The sequence below is a fragment of the Rhamphochromis longiceps genome, linkage group LG20 (assembly GCF_057381845.1).
Source record: "Rhamphochromis longiceps isolate RC_006_pf linkage group LG20, R_longiceps_female_GT1.1, whole genome shotgun sequence".
NCBI classification, from domain to species: Eukaryota; Metazoa; Chordata; class Actinopteri; order Cichliformes; family Cichlidae; genus Rhamphochromis; species Rhamphochromis longiceps.
Genome location: NC_140576.1, coordinates 38,946,214 through 38,963,562, shown reverse-complemented (window position 1 = coordinate 38,963,562; position 17,349 = coordinate 38,946,214). Strand labels below are relative to the sequence as shown.

General features: G+C 45.6%; 1 protein-coding gene across 1 annotated transcript in view; it reads left to right on the top strand.

Annotated features, from left to right (window-relative positions):
• The window catches only part of oprl1 (opiate receptor-like 1), an 80,381-nt gene that overhangs the window by 5,671 nt on the left and 57,361 nt on the right, over positions 1 to 17,349 (top strand). Inside the window, exon 2 of the mRNA XM_085393264.1 lies at positions 3,891 to 4,111. Coding sequence (XP_085249390.1) covers positions 3,924 to 4,111 — 188 coding nt within the window. The 5' untranslated portion in view covers positions 3,891 to 3,923. The remainder of the gene's footprint in view (positions 1 to 3,890; positions 4,112 to 17,349) is intronic.

Sequence of the window (17,349 nt, the reverse complement as noted above, 5' to 3'; positions counted from 1 at the left end):
ACACATAGGCTACGTTCACACTGCAGGCGAAAGTGCATCAAATCCGACTTTTTTGACCCTCTGCGACCCATATCCGATCACGGTCTGACAGTGTGAACGGCACAAATCCGATATTTTCAAATCCGACCTGGGTCACTTTCGTATGTGGTCCTGAATCCGATACATATCTGATGTTTTAGAAAGCGACTGCTGTTTGATGGTCACGTCGCATTAAATCTGTCTTTTACGTCACTGACACAAGACAGACGCCAATTATCAGCGCCGGAGAAGCGCCCAAGAAGACATCGTGAACGCTTCCTGGCCATCCAGTGTAGATGTCAGTGAAACTGTTGGGAAGACAACATGAACATTTTCTTTGTGCTGTATAATCTGCAGATTCTGACAGAAATCTGCAACTATCCTTTGAAGCACCGCTCCTCTAAAACAGCAGTAAGGATCATTTTTAGGTTATTTACATTATTATGTAAATAACAAAATAACTTAAAGCAAAAATTGGGAAATGTAAAGTCCTAAGTCTTTATATTAAGGGCCATCAGTCAAACAATACTGTTGGTCTGGGTCTAAACAGAGCGCGTTGTGTGTGACGTCTTCTTTTGCGCATGCGGCCGCTTTGAGCGTTCACACTAGAGCGCGTTTGCTGTCGCATTTTATTTGTAGTGTGAACGAGCAGACAAAAAAATCAGATTTGATTAAAAAATTGGAATTGAGCATTAAGACCTGCAGCGTGAACGTAACCTTAGAGAGTGAGAAAGGTGACTGGAAAGGAAAAACACAATGCATCATGGGAAACCCCCGGCAGCCTCTGTCTATTGCAGCATAACTAAGGGAGCATATAGTTAGGGCTGGACCTGGTGACCCACCTGGTCCAGCCCTAACTATATGCTTTAGCAAAAAGGAAAGTTTGAAGCCTAATCTTGAAAGTAGAGATAGTGTCTGTCTCCTGAATCCAAACTGGAAGCTGGTTCCACAGAAGAGGGGCCTGAAAACTGAAGGCTCTGCCTCCCATTCTACTTTTAAATACTCTAGGAACAACAAGTAGGCCTGCAGTGTGAGAGCAAAGTGCTCTAATAGGGTGATATGGTACTACAAGGTCATTAAGATAAGATGGTTCCTATTTCTAAGGTTTTTAGGTTTTTAGTGTTTCATACACATTCAAATCAAATCAAATCAAATCACTTTTATTGTCACATCACATGTGCAGGTACATTGGTACAGCACATGTGAGTGAAATTCTTGTGTGCGAGCTTCACAAGCAACAGGGTTGTGCAAAATACAATAATGTAAACAAGCAAAATACAAGAATGGCTACATCTGAAACTAATAAATATATGTCCAATATATAATGGTATATGCATTCCTGGATGTGTATACTAAATATTTTTCTACGTGTGTGTGTGTGTGTGTGTACACATATTTTACAAATTAAATAGAGTAAGCAATAAATAAAAATATATAAAAATATACAGAGTTGAGACATGTTCTTGTGTATACTTGGTCTTTTTTCCCTCCAACCTTGTTACATGATTGTGTCGTATTTCCTGTTTTCATTGTTGCACACATGCAGATTTGTGCCCTCCTCTGCACCCATCCTAACAGTCATAATGTGATGGTGGACTAAAACAGTATCATCCTGTGTTACTTGACCTCATCACAAATGTTAAAGCAAACTCACATGTGGACAAAGAGCTGGCTCATACTTTATAAAACACTCACTTTCACTGATCTTTGGTCTCGTTGCTGCAGAGATGAGTCCTCTGTCATTCAGGCTTCCTGTGGACTGGCTCATAGATGTCATTCATGATCACCATAAAGGCTGCAACACAACACAGCAGGACAAATGCAAACTGAATTATGGAGAGCCTTAAACTCACTTCGATCATTTGATAGTTTTTTCTTATAGAGATTGATTTGCATATAAACCTACATTCTTGATAAGTAACAGATTGTATTGCAGCAGTGTGATGTTCAGCTGTGGGTTGAACAGCCTGTCGCTGAAGATTCAAACATACATTTGGAGGTAATTGTTGTCATATTCGGATCATATTAGAAAGTTAGTATGAAGGCAGTTAACAGAGGTCCCCTATCGCTGCGCTCCACAGCGCCGCGAGGTTTGAAGCCCAAGTGGGTGTTTCAGCTGTCCGTGTGCATGCAGGTATATTTCCGTTACATGTAGCGACTCACTGCTCAGCACCAAAGGCCGCCATCAGCGATTTTTCTCCCAGACCAGGCGGAGCGGCTCTCCGGGTTGCAGCCTCAGACCTTTAGGCCTGCAGCTGCGTCGCTGCAGTCTCAGTTTGATGAAGCAGCGAATGCCCTGTGCTCAGCTCAACAGCTCAAAGTAAATGGTAAATGGCCTGCATTTGTATAGCGCTTTTCTAGTCCATAGGACCCCAAAGCGCTTTACACTACATTCAGTCATTCACCCATTCACACACATTCACACACTGGTGATAGCAAGCTACATTGTAGCCACAGCTGCCCTGGGGTGCACTGACAGAGGCGAGGCAAAGTCAGTCTGGTGGCACTCTAAGTAATCGCTGCTTACCACATACCTGCTGTTAGATCAGTTAGAAGTGGGATCAAGGACCATACGTCATCATCATCATCATCTGATGAGGATAAAAGTTGAGACGAATCGTGCTAATTAGCCCAGAAACTCTCTGCTGAGGATCATCTTTGTTTGTGCCTTAAGTGGCAGACTTCAAAAGGAGCCGGCTGAGTAAGACCGCTTCCCTGCTGGACCCTCCGAGGTGAGCTGTTTCAACAGGGGGGGCGTTGTGGAGAAGACAGGATGTCTGCGTGGGTGCATGGGTTTTTAAACACTACAGAACAACATCGACTTTTCCCGTAAATGCAGAAACCCGTTCTCCTGTAGAACTGCAGTAGAAACCTCTGCTTTCTCTTGCCACTGCACTGATCCAGAAAGATCGATGTCTTTGCCCTCTGGTTCATCCATCTTTGCCTTACTGCCACGCCCTTTCTCACATTTCAGTGCCTTCATGTTCTCTCACCCGGCTCGCAGCAGATGGTCCCGCCCCTCCCTGAGCCTGTTTCTGCTGGAGGTTTCTTCTTGTTAAAAGGGAGTTTTTCCTTCCCACTGTCGCCAACGTGCTTGCTCATAGGGGGTCATGATTGTAATAAACGTTTATTTTCACGTCTATCAACGGATAGAGCAAAACATTAAAGTGAAATAAAATAATGAAGCTCAGTTTGAAATCTCAGCCAATTTGCTCCATAACAAACAAAACACTGACTTAAAGTAAACATTGGAAAGTATTTCTTATCTTTAATCTTCACTGAGACCAGAATCTAGGCCAGCAATGGTGCTCTTTTGCAGGAAGGCAGTATGTTGATAGATCCACTAGATTCCTGCGTAAAAACCTGCATTTATTTTGTGACGCAAACACCTGTTCTCGCCTCTGTCAGTGCGCCCCAGGGTGGCTGTGCCTGCAATGTGGCTGCCATCATCAGTGTGTGAATGTGTGGATGACTGGTTGTGTAAAGTGCTTTGGGGTCTGTAAGGACTAGTAAAGCGCTATACAAATACAGGCCATTTTCTCTGGGATCCTTGGCACCACCTGCTGCATCCTCGATAGAGTGGGCAGAGGAGCAATACACTTTTTAGTGTACACGACTGGTTGAAATGGCCAATCAATGTCTTTTTCCAACCACACGTGTCACCCCACTTCGAAATCAAATTAAAATGGGGCGATTGATCTATTGATTTTATAAATCAGTAACTACAAACCTTTGTACAGGACCGGCAAACACATTTTTTAATGATTGTTTTGGCGTTTTTGAGTAAACTTAAAAAGTGAGAGCTCGTAAAAATGCTCCATCACATTTTTGTATGTTACAGTGTTTAACCACATTTCTTTTTTCCTTTACAGTGAGCGTAAAAATTTCTTCGATCTCAGCTAAACATGGACTACCCTGAAGACTTCGCGCTGCCGCCGTACAATTTATCATTCTTTCCGAACAACTTCAGTTACCCTCAAAATGACACCGACTACCTGCCAATGGGGGTGAAGGTCACCATCGTGGTCGTCTACATGATCGTGTGCATCATTGGTCTGGTGGGAAACTTCCTCGTCATGTATGTCATCATAAGGTAAGATACACACCTCCTCACACTGAAGCTGTGGTGGATATGACTCTATAGCAGTGCAGTCAGATACTTCTTCTATGATCTGATGCTTTGACAGAAATAATTCAGCTTCAACAAAGAAAAGGTTGTCCTCGAGGGTTATTCATCAGTGTGCTGGCTGGGAGATGTTTTATTCATTTTCAGTTTTAACACTCATTTAATAAAATCTCTTTCATCCTTTCTGAGCTGGAGTCCTTCGTACTTTTGAGAAACTTTTGGACCCGAGTACTACAAAGCTGCGCAGATAAGCTAAAACAGTTTTTATTAGAGAATACTTTTACATGATGAGAGATTTAAAAGGCAGGTTTATAAAGTAAGAGCTGTCTTTTCCTTTGGCTTCACTGCCGTGGAGATGATTGGCTCGCTTTGTTGGTGATCTGGACAGGTTTACATGACACATCCAGCTGTGATTGCTGATAAGGGCGTCTCAACCACTCATTAGGTGTAGGACTATGTACGTTTTCACACAGGGCTGTGTAGGTTTGGATGTGTTTTCCTTCAATAATAAATATCTTTATTTAGAAACTGCATTTTGTGTTCCCTTGTGTTATCTTTGTCGAATATTTGAATTTGTTGGATGAGCTGAAACATTTCAGTGTGACAAATAAAAACACCACCGTATCATGAAATTATAAAAGGCTCATCTCGACGTCTCCAATAAAGAGTCACTAACTGATCTGGATCCAGTCTCAGTATCAGTCTCTGAGTTAGCCCAAGGAGCAAACACGACATAGATAAAAGCTCTGAGCACTCCGTAACACCATGCTGTGTTTAATGACGTCCTACACCAGCATCAGACTCTACTTCATTTTGCACTTTTTCTCCAGTTTTGTATTAAAGCAGTAAAGCCAAGGTTCAGACCGGCCTCTGTGACGTGAGTAGTTCCTGTCAGAGGCACAACCGTAGATCCTCTGAGGCTGCTGTACCTCTAAAGCTCCAATCAGGCCTTGTTTTCTGTGAGTGACTGAGCATAACTGGGTAACCAGAGATTACAGTCATTTAGAAGCATCACACTGAACTGCTGCAGGAGATCTGCACTAGGGGTGGGCGATATAAACGATATACGATAGAAACTATATAAATTTGGCCAACGATAGAGATTTTGACTCTACCGCTCTACCGCATGTTGATGATGTCATCAAGCTGCGCCTGTTTTGATCGAAAGCATCTCAGCGGCTACAACCATTATCATCTGCAAATTATGGCAGGCGACAGTCACAGCAAAGACTTGAAGCACTTTTGAAATATGGGGAAAGCCAAAAACTGCGCTTCCTCCACTTAGGTAACATTGATTCATTAATGTTGAATTCTCTCGCAGCTGCTCTATTCCCATGTTGTTGCAGTATATTAATAACTAACCTCGTATTGTGGATGAATAATCTCAGTTGTTCTCCTGACTGAAGTTTGGCCCGTGTATAGCATCCTGCTATGCGATTGCATTTGTCCTTAACCACCAGAATCCCTCACGTTAACTTTTATCAAGTGGAAAAAAAAGTTAGCGTTCATCCTCCAGCTTCACTGTGCTAATGTTATGCTAACATAGCTGTGTCGCTAGCAATCACGTAGCACAACATTATGTACCAGCTAGCCCAACTTCAGTAACCCTGCATACGCCACTGCTGTTTAGTTTTCTGTCTTCATTTATGTTGGAAGTGATAACAGAGCTGTACGTTTGAATTAGTTTCAGAAATGGTAAATGGCCTGCATTTGTATAGCGCTTTTCTAGTCCATAGGACCCCAAAGCGCTTTACACTACATTCAGTCATTCACCCATTCACACACACATTCACACACTGGCGATGGCAAGCTACATTGTAGCCACAGCCACCCTGGGGCGCACTGACAGAGGCGAGGCTGCCGGACACTGGCGCCACCGGGCCCTCTGACCACCACCAGTAGGCAAACATGGGGTTAGTATCTTGCCCAAGGATATTTGGCATGCAGCCAGGAGGCAGCCTGGGATCGAACCACCGACCTTCTGATTAGTGGCTGACCTGCTCTGCCACCTGAGCTACAGCCAGTCAGAACATGGTATGAAATGTTTAGGTGGAAGCTAGCGCGCTAACTTCCTGTTAACTTCTAACTCCGTTAAATTTAATAAATTCTGTTTTCATGGATGTTAAACTTAATTGTTACACCCGATAAAGCAGCAACGCTGATGATTTTATTAAAGATGAAAGAATTTAGACCGTTTTTAACTCTCAGTGTTCGTTTGACTTTGGGACCTGAAGTGGACGGAGTTTCGGACCCAGATTACTCCGCGAAGCTCCTCCCTACGGCAGCCGTAATGCTCTGACAATCCATCAAGCAGTGTGGCTTACCAAAGTTGTACCAAAACATTTTTAACAGATTTCTGCCCAAATCGGTTCGAGGTCAGTAAGCACAACCAGAATTCATACATAAGGCACACTCTCGATTTTTGAGAAAATTAAAGGATTTTAAGTGTGCCTTACAGTAGACAGAAGAAAGGAATATATCGTGATGTATATTGTTACCGCACGTGCTTGAAATTATACCGCGATATGGATTTTAGGCCATATCGCTCCTAGCCCTAATCTGCACTATCAGCATGCACTGTGTGTGTGTGTGTGTGATTTGACTGAATGTGGCGTAGGTGGACTCACAGACGTTCTGACGGTTGGCGTATCTGCCCACCGGGCAGCTGCTGTTTGTTTGTGTGTCTGATGTGTGTGTGCAAGTTTACCCTGCAGCAAAGCAGCACTCATGTATGAAGTTGTGTAATTGATGAGAGAAAATAATCCGGGTTATTTACCACAGAGTTTCCTGTCATGCGTTTCACGTTTCAAACATGAGGAAAAACAAAACATTTGAAAAATAATTTCATGTAATTGAAAATAAGATGAATTACAAAACATTAATGATGAGCAGGCTGTAAATGCTGTAAAGCACCACTGCAGGTAGTTTCTTCCACTCCTGCCTGGAGATGATCCACGTGCAGTCCCGTTCTGGTCCAGGTTTGGACCTGCTGTCCCTGCTTCCCCTGAAGGTGGTGCTCTGATACTGAGGACGGGTTAGCATTGGAGGAGTTCTTTGTGGATCAGTAATCTTTTAGGTTGCTGGTGTAAACAGACGTGGATCCCAGTCCTCTGGTGTTGTGCTCCCACATGCTTTTCCTTACACTGGTTTCACTGGAGGACGCAAAGCAGCACCTGATCCAGGAAATGGACAACATTTCAGGGGGCTCATTGGATCTGCAGTGAAGATAAAAACAGCAAAACTTGGGCTACTTCCACACGTACCCGGGTATTTTTGAAAACGCAGATTTTTCTATGCGTTTGCACCTCCTGTCCACACGTAAATGGCGTTTTCGGTCACTGAAAACGGAGATTTTTAAAAACTCCGGCCAGGGTGGATATTTTTGAAAACTCAGTTTTTGCATTTACGTGTGGACGAGAAAACGGAGAAAACGCAGTGTCAAATATGTGCGCCTTTTTTGAGGTCACACTGTGCGCCACGTTGTTTCGGTGAAATGAATTTCTACAATACTGTTACTGTTAATTGTTCTCTCTGCAGTGTTTAAATGCTTACATATACACACAGTTACTGTCCCTCCACACATACGACTCGGTTCTGCTTCTATGCCCCATCCTTGTTTACTATTTCCCACCAAGGCTTCTAGACTTCTGATTGGCCAACATTTCTACACGGTTAGGAATATATCGCCACCTGCTGCTTTGGCATGTTCCTAGCAGCGTTTTCCTTCTTTTCTGCGTTTACGTGTGGACGGGATTATTTTTTAAAACGAAAACGGAAAACCCATGTACGTGTGGACGTAGCCTTAGTTTCTGTTGTCTCCCTTGAGGTGGTGGCAGTTCATACCTTTGACATTGTTTAAGGCATGTGCAGAGACGTTCCGATCCTCTGGCTCGTTTTCTGCCTGGGGCATCAGTCGCATTGCTCGTTTATGCTCGAGATGTCGTTTGGCGTCCGTGCCCGGTTTATGGCATCGGTGAGTAGAGTTCATCACTCCCAAACAAGACTGATGAGGGTTACTGTTCTGTATTAAGCTAAAAGACCATTACTCTCAAACCTACTCTATAACCTAACTGAGCAGTTTGACCAGCCAATGGTCCACAGTCTCCCCGCTGATGAACGGTAGGTTTTTGAAACAGGGCGGCTGTGGGGGTGTGGGTGGGGGGTCAGGGGGATTTGTACTGTGTGTTGCTCCCTTTGTTATTTATTCCCAAACAGAGAGAGACAGATGGATTCCATCAGCTGGAGCAACCCCACCGCTACAGATAAAGGAAATCGAAGCTCCAAAGGCAGAACCGACATCAGTACTGAAAACACAAAGAGGTGGTTTACTAGAGACACCTCCAAACTGTGGATTTGTACCCTCTCTGCCTGCAACAGATTTAAACACAACAAATACAAAATGCAGCAGTGAAAAACCAACAATGGACAACAATGACAAACAATCACATCCACTTCAGTTTTATTTATATATCAAGAGCTTATCACAGCTTATTTTTGTTTACAGACCCTACAGTAGTACAGAAAAAATAACAATTATATGAGCCCCTGTGAGTAAACACTCGGTGACAGTGAGGAGGGAAAAACTCCCTCTTAGCAGGAAGAAATGTCCAGCACAACCAGCCTGCAGCTGGTCGGAGGTGATGCCTTTGATTTATGGGTGTACCAAGTGTCACCACCAGGTGGTGATCAGCTCTGCTCCTATCTTCACCTGAGTGTCCTGGTGCCATTGCCTTATGGGGCTTTTTCCAGGACCCACTCAGGGACTCCAAGAAGTCTGGGCACTCTGAACAAAGGCCATCCTCTCGTCCACTGTGGGAAAACCCCGACATACTGACACAGAGCCATAGGGATACTCTCCGAGGGTAACTCCAGAGTGGAACCAGTCTTCTGGATAGTCCATGTCCTCTCCAGAAGACTGGTTCCAATTATATCTACTGGGGACCTCATGCACATCCCTAAAGCCAGTTCTACTAAGCGAGGGTTGACTGCTGCCTGACCTGCAGAGCACTGATCTTCTACAGCAGGAGTGTCCTCGAGGGCCGGTGTCCTGAAACTTTTCTATGTGTCCCTGCTGCTTCAGCAAGACCTGACTGCATGCCGAGGTGGCTGCCATTTGATTCATGTTACAGCAGCTCACAATCAGCATGGTCCAATAAAAGTACTCTTTTTTTCAGAACACTTACATTTAGTTACATTTTTCCAAGTTTACTCGTGTATGGGTAGGGTTTGGCACCTCAGTATGCAGTCAGGTCTTGCTAATGACCTACTAATTGTAACCAGGTGTGTTGCAGCAGGGACACATGTAAAAGGTCCAGAACAACGGCCCTCGAGGGCTGGGGTTTGACACCCCTGGTCTACAGCAACAACCCTGTGTTCTTTAACCAGGCACTCTTCTCCAAAGAGCTGTGTGTGAAAGCCGGGTGTGAAAGATTGCTTTTCCAGTTGACCTGCATTCCCACCCTTTCCTGTGGGTAGTGTCTGAAGAATTAGCTGATGGTAGAAACTGCAGGCGTGAGGTTCCTCTGCTGGTAGTCTAGGTCAGAGATGGGGTGAGGAGCTCAAGCTCAAAGTGGAGCCACTACTCCTCCACATTGACAGGAGCCAGCAGAGGTGGTTCAGGCATCTGACCAGGAAGTGTTTCAGGGATATTTACTGTGAGGAGCCCCAGGGCATACCCTGAGCACACTATTATATCAGATGACTTGGGAAGAGGTGGAGTAGGTACCCGGAGAGAGGGAGGTCTGTGCTTTGACTGCTGCCCTGACCCAGAGAGCTTTAGAAAATGGATGCTATGTTGGCATATTCATAAAATATGCACGCCTCTATAAATCCAATATCTGCATGATTAGTTTTGGACCTTCCACAATATGCATTAAAAGTGAAGATTTATTTTGAAATTAAAAGCCAGTCTTCACTTTGACCTTGAGGTAACAAAGTTAGTCATGTGTGCATGAACTCCAGGAGGTTACCAGCCTCACCCTGTGGGTCAGAGACGAGCAGAAAGGACTTTGTTAGAGAAATATAAATACTTTGTGAACATGAAACGTCAGTGAGCAGCGAGATCAATGAGGAGTGTTTTTGCTGGAACACCTCGAGAAGAAAGGAGGACCAACATGGAATCTTTTTATAAAACTCACATGGCAGCCATTGATATTGCCTCCTGTCCGAGCGTTAATGGCCTCAGATGTCCGTTTGTTTGTATAAAGGACACAGTGTGTCTCAGGAAACCAGGCTCAAGCTGATTGGATATCAGTGAAAACAGAGTCTGCTGATAAGGCTCGATGCTCGAATGACATCATTCCTGTAAATAAGATAAGATAAGATAACCTTTATTAGTCCCACACGTGGGAAATTTGTTTTGTCACAGCAGGAAGTGGACAGTGCAAAAGTTATGAGGCAAAAATTAGAATACAATAAGAATAAATACAGTACACAACTGTACAGAATAGAATAAAATAAAATACTATATACAGTAGAATAAAATAAAATAAATATACAATAAGATAAAAATAGAATACAAATGCAAATACTATATACAACTGAGTAAAAATACAACGATGACAGAAAGGATTATTGCACTTAGTATTATTGCATATGTATGGATGTGTGTGCTTGATCAGTTAAAGTCTTTATAACCTCTCGTTATTGGCTCCCTGTTCATTTTAGAAATATTTAAAAAATCAGAACAGTTAAGGCTTCCTGTCTGAATGCTGAATATACTGAATTTGAGGTCTTCTGGGTTTTGTGCACATGAACACTACAGAAATAAGAGCAGCAGCCCTGTGCTGCCTTTTACCAAGTCAAGGACATCCAAACTCATCTGCTGAATATTTATTTGTCTGTCATCAGGTCTGGTGCTGATCCTTGTCCTTTGGCAGTAGCAAATAAACCAAGGTTGCTCTACTTAAGGATCTGTCTCTGATCAGAGTCAGAGAAAACCTAAAACTGTGTGAGGAATATGTGATATGCAGATGTAACAGAGAGGTGGAGGTTTGCTCCAACAGCAACCTTTTTAATGGCAAGGAGGTGGAAGAAAAAGCTAACATTTGATCATTTAAATGGTGGGGTTAATGACAGATGGAAGCAGCCAGCGGCATCTAATTTAGCTCTTCCTTGTAAACAAAAACATAAAAGGATAAAAGGCACAGAGGAAGAGCCGTCGAGCAGCATTAAATGAGCTTTTGTGTCTGTCGGGAAACGGTGCTTTTTGTTTTGAGCCCTCTGTGCTGTCAGACAAAGGTGGAAACAGAGCTTTAACTCCAGCGTCAGACGTGTTTTTGGCCACGAGCAGAGATTCCTGCGAGCATCTGCTGGCTGCACAGCCTGAAAAGGCAGAGGACCGCAGGGAAGGCGTCCTGCCTGCAGACAGAGAGCAGAGGGAGCCTGGCGATGACAGGCTGGAGCTGTGTTCACACCAAACACTTTTATTCTTTACTTGTGTGTTACCCGAAGGGATTTTAGTAGGAAAAAAGAAGCCTGTTTCCATAACAACAGGCCGATCTGTGTTGTACAGCGAGGACATTGTCGGCCCGCTGCATCACTTCAGAGACGTAAGCGTGGCGATGCTCCTCGGAGGAAACCTCAAACGATGAGAGGACTGTCAGTCTGAAGGAAGGTACGGGCTTCGCAGGTGTCAGGTGACCCAGAAGCACCAAACCTCCTATCAGAGCTCCAGATTGCGGCGTGCTTTCAGACGAAAGCTGACCATCAGACACAAAACTAACAAAGACGATGAAGGACGCCACACTGAAATTTGTCACTTAAAACGATGCCTATTCTTATAATCAGGTAAAAGAAGCACTATGTCACTGTTTATTCATGAAAAGTGAAACCATCATTTAGAAGCAGTGCTTCTGCAGTCCTGTAGCTCCAGCTGGACGGTCCTTTTGTTGGCTCAGCTCTGCGCTCTGACCGTTGCAGCAGAGTCTTTTCTTTCACTTTGGTACACAGAGGAGTCGGTGGTCCCCTCACGTCATCCGCGTGCTGACAGGTGGTATGAGCCATCTGGTTTCCTTCAAACGTGCTGCTGTGCGTTACGGCTGAACATGAGACGAGACGTAAGAAAAAGTGTAGAAAATCGCTAAATGCCATGACAGCAGTGACTGAGCGCCACAGGCAGAGAATCGCTCAGGCTGGTCTGATAACCATGAACAGAACCTCGCTCCTCGTTCTCAAACATTTATTCCAATAACTTCATGTAGAGTCATTTCCAGCGCATGTGTGTGTGCTGCTTTCATGGTGACGGAGCTGCTCCGGGGGAGTACTGTGACATGTTTTCACTCTGACAGCACCCTGAACGCAGGACGATGTGTTCAAAGGAACATAATGAGATGTTTTCAGTGTCTGTGGGAGCTTTACTGTAGTGGGTGTGATGACAGAACACATTTCATGTAATCAAAGTATTTCAGTATTGTTTCAGGTTTAAAGACAGTTCAGTTCAATTTTATTTATACATCAAATTACAGCAACGTTAACAGTGATCCTGCAGTAATGGAGGATTGAGGCTCACCAGCCTAACTATGTGCAAAGAGTCAGCCTGCTGCTGCTTTTCCTTTGAGCCCACACACAACGCTGGCATTACTCAGTCTGCAGTCAGACTTTACAAGACTGCAGTTTTATTTCCAGAAAACTTACAGGAGAGAATCCTCACAGGGTGGAGGAGAGCATGCTATGGTGCTTGGTACTGCACAGAGGTCATTAACACCACCCAGGATACCCCTGGAGGCCATCGCCACATCCTCCTGTCTCACAGGGGTTAGGGCTTCTTCCCCCAAACACTACCCCCCACACCCACGTCCACCAACCTGAGGCACGGTCTGAGTAGGGTCCATATGTGAGTGAGGGCTACTCAGACCAGGTCCTTTGTTCTTTGTTGTTTCGTATGTATTTCTGCTGTTAGTTATTTATTCCTGCACAGTTGGTGTGGAGCACCCATAATTATGCTGTAATATGTACAATGACAATAAAGGGCTATTCTATTTTATTCTATCCTATTCTATTCTAATGGATCGTGGATCTCCTTCGTTTGTGTAAGTGGAAAGAATTTACCAGCCAGCTTTACAAAGCATGCGGTCAGTCTGTCAGCTCGTCTGCTGTGGTGGACTGAGCCTTTGGTACCACAGACTCTGATTAGTCCCAGTCTGTAGTTTGAGCTGCGCTGATGGATCCAGACCGCCCAGATGAACACGCAGTCAGGCTTCGAAGTGATTCCCAGATCATAACTGGAACCTTGTATCCTTTTGCGCTTGTTGAACACATCTGTATGTGAGACGGTCGTGTCAGGTCATTCATCCCCTCGGTTCCTCGAGCCTCTGCAAGGCGTTCCATCCTGGAGTGTAACCAGAGGTTTGCACTTGGTTGTAAACGCTCTGTATCTCCATCTATGAAGGCGACTCTGGATCGTAGATGTTTACAGTGATCTGGCTGTCTCTGACCTAGTTAGCTGCTGTGAAGTTTGTTTTCATGGCCGTCTTCTGTGGTCTGCAGTAGCTTTGGCTCCTTTCCCAACAGAGAAGTGATGTTCCATGTCCCTACAGCCAGTCTTAGTGAGCAAGGATGTCTCTGTTAGCTCAGCAAACTCCAGCAAACACACAGTCTGAGTGTGTGCACAGTGTGTTGCTAGCTACAGGTCCAGCTGCTGTATGAGTGAGAGCTGACTTCACTTAGAAGCACATCATATCTTCTGTGGTCGGCTCAGTGCGGCCCGTCTTTTTAACAATGATCTGGACACTTTTAAACTTTCTCCGCTCTGATTGGCTTATTTTTGTTTTCAGCCTAATGATGGCCGCCATTACTTACATCTCTTTGGACCTCTTGCTATGTGTGTGTGTGTGTGTGTGTGTGTGTGTGTGTGTGTGTGTGTGTGTGTGTGTGTGTGTGTGTGTGTGTGTGTGTGTGTGTTGTTCGGACGGTCTTCTGGTTTCCATGCTGAGTGTGGTCATGGGCAGCCAAATACAAGCTGAACAGTTCAACACCGTTTCTGTTATCTGCTTCTTGTCCAGTTAATCCTGAAGCTCTGAAAATGTCTGTGTATCAACAGTCCATACAAACTTCCCGCGAAACCATCCATCAGTAAATCCTCCACTGGCACAGAGCAAAGATGAGGAGCTCACTTTCTGCAGTACCAGCCAACACAGAGTAAGTTAGCGGGCTAGTTGTAACCACCTACACAGCATGTGTCGCCTCAGGTATGGAGAATAATTGTTGCTCTCTCAGCTGACCTGACGCCCAGCAGAGGTTCGTACATCTGCAATGATCAGACGATGCAATCTGTAACAGTGTTAACAACTGTTTAAGCATCTTCACGGAAACCCATTAAACAATGTGAGCTAAGAAAAGGTGATTCGAATGAAGAAAGACTCATCGTGAGCCACGATTGGAAAGGTTTCAGGCTGCAGGTGTCTGTCGGTTGGTGGTTTGTGGATAACATCCAAAAGTGTCCGTGCAGGGAGAGAGACATCAAACGTTCGTGCTTTGGCTCGGAGGCTTGGAGCCGACTGAATAGATAATTACACACAGATGGTCCAAGTGTGATTTTCTGCGTTGAGAGTCGTAGAAAAACGAAAACGCATTCACACGCATTGTGTCGAGTCTGACCTCCATTAGTCGGCGCTTCATTCTGTCAGATTACATTCACCGTTATCATCACAAAGGCCAAAACCAACACTTTGTCTGTGTTTTCAATCATCTGAGGGAAAGTCTGTGCAGCAGTGGGATGGTGGTGTGTGGAGGTGGAGGTCAAGCTCACGGCTGTTTTTTTGAAGTTTTTACAGAAAATAGACTGAAACAGGAAAAAGCACAAAGAGGAAAGTTTAGGAAATCTGTAATGCTGCATTACAGGATGGCTTGCTCTCCTCCACACAATGAAGGACACGTAGGCTCTGTAATCTACCTTTGTTCATGAAATCTGTTTATTCATTCCACTTTTTTATTTGGATTCACTGAAAAACACTGAAGCACCATAAGCTGCAGTTCCTCTAATGTCCACATGAGGCTCCAGCAGTGAGTGTAGAAAACACGGATGACCGGACATTGCGCCCTGGTGTATCGGATTCTGGTGTATTACCCCCAGGTGTCTGGCTGCACTCGGCTCATAAACCAGCCCCCTTCCTGTTGGTGGGGGGGCGGGGGGAGGGGGGATTCAGGCTAGAAAAGACAGGCCAGTGGTTTGCTTTCTCAGAAGTTTGATTTGAATTACTAACTTGCTGCTGTGTGAAGTGACATCACAGTGACGCCTTTGATGGCTGCTGCAGAGAAACTTGCGTGTCTCTGTTCAGGTGTGACAGATAAAGCAGAGACGCTGGGAGGAGTTCCGGCACTTACAAAACCTCGACCGACCAGTTTCAAAGTGCCAGTGTGATGCGCTCTAACCTGGACTCACCGCACTGCTTCTATTAGAAATGTAAAGATTTGCAATTTCTATGCTGATTAATTGCTAAAAGTAATGAACTTTCTAAGCTAAGATAAGCAGTGTGGTTTTTGGTGGCTGTGATGTTTTCCTCTTAGAGAATAATCAGTGCACATGAATTAATTCACCTTGAATAAGAAATCCCTCTGTTGTGTTTGAATGTTCGATAAAGTCGGTGCTACGGTTCAGACGTCAGGTGTGCAGCAGGTACTGCTGCCTGCTTGCTCACTGACATGACTGTCCATGACTGTGTCAGTGACTGTCGGTGACTGTGCCGGTGACTGTCCATGACTGTGCCAGTGACTGTCGGTGACTGTGTCAGTGACTGTCCATGACTGTGTCGGTGACTGTGTCCATGACCGTGTCAGTGACCGTGTCAGTGACCGTGTCCATAACCGTGTCAGTGACTGTGTCCGTGTCAGTGACTGTGTCCATGACCGTGTCCGTGACCGTGTCAGTGACCGTGACCGTGTCCATAACCGTGTCAGTGACCGTGTCAGTGACCGTGACCGTGTCCGTGACCGTGTCCATAACCGTGTCAGTGACTGTGTCCGTGACTGTGTCCGTGTCAGTGACTGTGTCCGTGACCGTGTCAGTGACCGTGTCAGTGACTGTGTCCGTGTCAGTGACTGTGTCCGTGACCGTGTCAGTGACCGTGTCCGTGACTGTGTCCGTGACTGTGTCCGTGTCAGTGACTGTGTCAGTGACCGTGTCAGTGACTGTGTCCATGTCAGTGACCGTGTCAGTGACTGTGTCCGTGACTTTGTCCGTGATCGTGTCAGTGACCGTGACCGTGTCCATAACCGTGTCAGTGACCGTGTCAGTGACTGTGTCCGTGTCCGTGACTGTGTCCGTGACTGTGTCCGTGTCAGTGACTGTGTCCGTGATCGTGTCAGTGACCGTGACCGTGTCCATAACCGTGTCAGTGACCGTGTCAGTGACCGTGTCCGTGACTGTGTCCGTGACTGTGTCCGTGTCAGTGACTGTGTCAGTGACCGTGTCCGTGATCGTGTCAGTGACCGTGACCGTGTCCATAACCGTGTCAGTGACCGTGTCAGTGACTGTGTCCGTGTCCGTGACTGTGTCCGTGACTGTGTCCGTGTCAGTGACTGTGTCCGTGACCGTGTCAGTGACCGTGTCAGTGACTGTGTCCGTGTCAGTGACCGTGTCAGTGACTGTGTCCGTGACTGTGTCCGTGTCAGTGACCGTGACCGTGTCCATAACCGTGTCAGTGACCGTGTCAGTGGCTGTGTCCGTGTCAGTGACCGTGTCAATGACCATGTCAGTGACTGTGTCCGTGATCGTGTCAGTGACCGTGTCAGTGGCTGTGTCCGTGTCAATGACCGTGTCAGTGACCGTGTCAGTGACTGTGTCCGTGATCGTGTCAGTGACCGTGACCGTGTCCATAACCGTGTCAGTGACCGTGTCAGTGGCTGTGTCCGTGTCAATGACCGTGTCAGTGACCGTGTCAGTGACTGTGTCCGTGATCGTGTCAGTGACCGTGACCGTGTCCATAACCGTGTCAGTGACCGTGTCAGTGACTGTGTCCGTGTCAGTGACTGTGTCCATGACCGTGTCAGTGACCGTGTCAGTGACCGTGACCATGTCCATAACCGTGTCAGTGACTGTGTCCGTGACTGTGTCCATGACCGTGTCAGTGACCGTGTCAGTGACTGTGTCCATGACCGTGTCAGTGACCGTGTCCGTGACAGTGTCCTTGACTGTGTCCGTACGGTCATGATCGGTATCATACTGTGCGAGGAGCAGGCCAGACTCTTCTTCAGCTGCTGTGCACAGC